At 36.7% G+C, this 3,646-nt stretch overlaps 1 protein-coding gene across 1 annotated transcript; it reads right to left on the bottom strand.

Annotated features, from left to right (window-relative positions):
• Positions 1–397: 397 nt before the first annotated feature.
• Positions 398–2,441, bottom strand: LOC144998186 (uncharacterized). The gene is made up of 3 exons (XM_078958003.1): positions 1,538–2,441; positions 925–1,464; positions 398–701 (listed from the first exon to the last, which is right to left on the bottom strand). Exons 1-3 carry the CDS (start codon positions 2,342–2,344, stop codon positions 600–602), a joined length of 1,449 nt encoding a protein of 482 aa, XP_078814129.1. The 5' UTR covers positions 2,345–2,441; the 3' UTR covers positions 398–599.
• Between the last annotated feature and the right edge of the window lie 1,205 nt (positions 2,442–3,646).

Raw genomic sequence — 3,646 nt, forward strand, 5'->3', positions numbered from 1 at the left:
AACGTTTAAAATTGTCAAAATCAGTTGCTCTTGCATCCATGTTCTACCTATATTGGTATCGTAGTACGAGTGAAGAGTAGAGAAAACAAGATGTGCTAATCACTTTGTAATTAATCTATATAATAAAGTAGATTTCTTATTAAATTTTGCAATCATGTTTCAATATATTATCAATCAATGCTACCGATTTGGTAAAGTAGCTAATGCATAAACTGGTATATATTAAATATAAACATGACTCCATATATTATATATAAAGAAATCTACCTTGTTACATAAAAGGGTAAAAAGATAACTTTACCCAAGAAAGAACTATCTATAAGTTATCTCTTAGCATTTGATTAATAGAGATCAACGACATACCAAGTACATTGTAGAATCGTAATCATAGGTACAACAGGATGCATGTTTTGCGCATGTTCTAAATATACAAAAAGTGATGCTAATTAGTGTTCAGTTTTCATGGTTAGATCACGCCGTGAGAATTTTTTAGTAGAAAACCGTTAACGTTGGAAGCTTCGTGTATGGATTTCAAGGCCAGGGGATGATCATGAAGCACATGATGTATCTATGTGAAATTATGGCACTCTCTTAGAACTCTACCATTCAACAAGCTCTCCTGTTCGACAACCATCAACCCATAGATACATTGTCTCTTTCTTCTTTGAAGGCAATATCCTACAACAATCCTTTCTTGGTGCCTAAAGTCCAATAAACACCAAATCCAATTATCAAATGTTTGTAACCACACATGCATATTAGGTGTTGTTACTTTTATACTTAATGGAAACATTTCTTAATTCCGTAAGCTATGTATGGGTATATATTAAGTTTCAACTTTCTACAAGTTTTCATTTATTTGTTTATTTATTTTTAAATACGTTTCGAGATAAGATATATATAGGTATACCAAGGATCCCGTACCTTATGCCAACGAAAGTTATCTTGATTCTTTATGACAACAATGTTCTCAATTGTTTCAGGAGACTCCATCTTCCATCGACAATCAGGGTATTCTTCCCTATGCAAAGTATATATCCCAATGATCTTCTTCCTCACTTTGTCATATTTCGTTTCACTCATGTAGAACACGAATGGCTTCTGACACGGGTGCCTTGCCACAGGCCTAGTATTGAACGCATACGCAGTGTAATCGAGCTTTTTGTACCAATTAAGAAACGTTCGAGTTGGGTACTCCAACTCTCTTGGAGAGATGATTCCTCGTACAATTTGGATCGCAAAACCCCATGAAACCAAAATCGACCACCCTCGCTTGTCATAGCAGATAGACTGCTGTGCGATGCTTGCAGAATCATATTTTGCAGATTCAAGAAAGTGTTTTACCGCTTTGACTCGGGTCATGCCCGGGAACAAGGGGTCAACGATATCGAGATGATGGAGTGACACCAATGGAGTTACAGGGTGTGCTCCCAATAGACCTAAAAGGTTTCCGTATACATCAAACTGCCAATCACAAAACATAAGTAATGTTTCTTTAATAAACGACCATTTTGAAAAAAGAAAAGGGCTAATATACCTGATGAAGCCCAGTTTCTTTAGTGAGTGGGACATTAAGCTCAGCCATACAAGCTTGCATCCTGTCATCACTTCCGTACAAACTTGGGTACCTTTGAATACACTGATCCTGCATCTTTTCAAGCTCCAAAGCCAGAGGGTAACTAATGGCGAACCCGGCGCCACCGTAGGCCATCGCATACGAGAAAAATATGTTCTGTACATGACTTTCCGACGAGCTTCCGATGTAGTAATACTGTTCATGGTTATATTTTGACAGAATCCTCACCAAATTCTCCAAAACAAACACGGTGTCATCGTCTCCCATCACTAACCACCGCACATCTTCCAATCCCAGCTTCACCGTCTCTGAAACCACCCTGGAGATACGGATGGCAGACCTGGATCCTTGACGGTTGGTGTAACGAAACCTGGATGTGTCTCTTGAGATGCGAATATCCGGTAAGCTTTCGTTTTTTCTAGACCTTACTTGATTATCAATCCAAACAGCGCCTCTTGTCTCCCCAGGTCGCCACCATAGCTTGATATATTCTTTCCTCCATCGCCATAACCTGGAGGAGGCTGCAATGCCGAATACGATGTGTTTAAGCTCGGTATCAAACCGTATGGGCGATGAAACTCCAAAAGGATTGGTGGTGTTTTGGACGTTTTCGGAGGTGGAGATGGATTTGGTGGTTTGATTAAGGAGGAGATTGGAAGAGTAGAGGAGGTAGAGGAAGAGCGTAGTGATTACGAACCAGAAAAAGGAGTGGCGGATGGGGGTGAAGGCGGAGGGATGGTGGATTTGAGCAGAGGGGGTGGCTACCATGATTGAATGATCTGGTGGTAAGGTGGTAGTTGTAGTATTCCCATTGTCAATGGATCAGGTTTCTAACGTCAGTGGTGTTTGCATGGAAAATGCAAAGTTGGACGGAGACGATGGTTTTTAGAGGGAGTGATGTTCGGATCTTGATGCTTGAAAAAAGGACGAAAAAGTATTACGAATTGAAACGGGTACAATTATTATTTTTTACTTTTGCTTAAATTTTGTAGGATATGATTAAAATGTTGTAATTCAATTTTTTGAAAGAAATTTATTTTAGGAATTCCTAATAATATTAGTACATTTTGGTTGACTTTTTCATATCTTCGAATAATTTGACCTGTTTTAAGCTAACAAAATTTGATAGGTTAATGTTTTTCAAAATTTTGTTTTTTTTTTTTTTTTTTTTGTTTTTTGTTTTTTTTTGTTTTTTGTTTTTTTTTTTTTTTTTTTTTTTTGTAGTGTATATATGACTTCACTTATAAACACAAACAAATAATTAGTCTATTGGTTAAAATACCGACTTATTGAAGCAAAGGTCTTATGATTGATTCTTGCTCCTTACATATTATTTGTTTATCTTTCTTTTATTTTTCTATCTATTCTATTCTTTTATCTTCTCAGCTATTTTATCACATATCGCCAAACACATGTAAACTCAGCCATTTTCATATATTATATAAACTTGTTATCCTTATGTTTTATTTGATATCTACTTTGAGTCTTACATCGATTCAAGTATCAAAAGATATTTCAACCTCATGTTTATATAACAAGACTTGAGGTTATCTAAGGTTTCGATTATGGTTTGGGTTTAAAACCGAAACCAAATTAAGGAAACCCAAGTACAAATTGAAACCCGAAATACCGAACCGATGAGTATGGGTTCGGTTTGGTTTTAAAAGTTTCAAAACAGAGGTTGTCGGTTTTGGGTTCGGTTTTAGGTAAAAAACGATCCGCCCCGGCCCATGCTTAGTCGCTGCGGTGATACCATAGAAAAAAAATGGGATACCCTTTTACTTTGATCCTGACTTCGCCACTATATATGGTATATATTCCCCACACCTTCGAGTGGCCCCATCAGCATCCTCTCACCATATTATTTTTGAAGTCATACATTCCTCATACCCCCACAACCCACACCAAAAAAGTAAAAGTTAAATGATAGAAGTGAGACAAAGTTGTAACAGAATTTGATGTAATGTGCAAAACGTAACAAAGATTAATAAGAGTGAACATGTTGATTCTAATAGAATATGTAGGACAATTTTTTCAAAACTACGTTGATTCTATGAATGTTGTGAGATT

Source organism: Lactuca saligna, chromosome 5 (genome assembly GCF_052625555.1).
Source record: "Lactuca saligna cultivar CGN05327 chromosome 5, ASM5262555v1, whole genome shotgun sequence".
Classification (NCBI taxonomy): domain Eukaryota; kingdom Viridiplantae; phylum Streptophyta; class Magnoliopsida; order Asterales; family Asteraceae; genus Lactuca; species Lactuca saligna.

Bases quoted from the DNA above. Each gene is read 5' to 3' on its own strand.
- LOC144998186 (XM_078958003.1), bottom strand. From the start codon at position 2,344: ATGGTAGCCACCCCCTCTGCTCAAATCCACCATCCCTCCGCCTTCACC. The intron at 1,465-1,537 runs GTATATTAGCCC...TGTGATTGGCAG, and splicing joins AAGAAACTGGGCTTCATCAG to TTTGATGTATACGGAAACCT. The intron at 702-924 runs GTACGGGATCCT...ATTGGACTTTAG, and splicing joins ATAACTTTCGTTGGCATAAG to GCACCAAGAAAGGATTGTTG.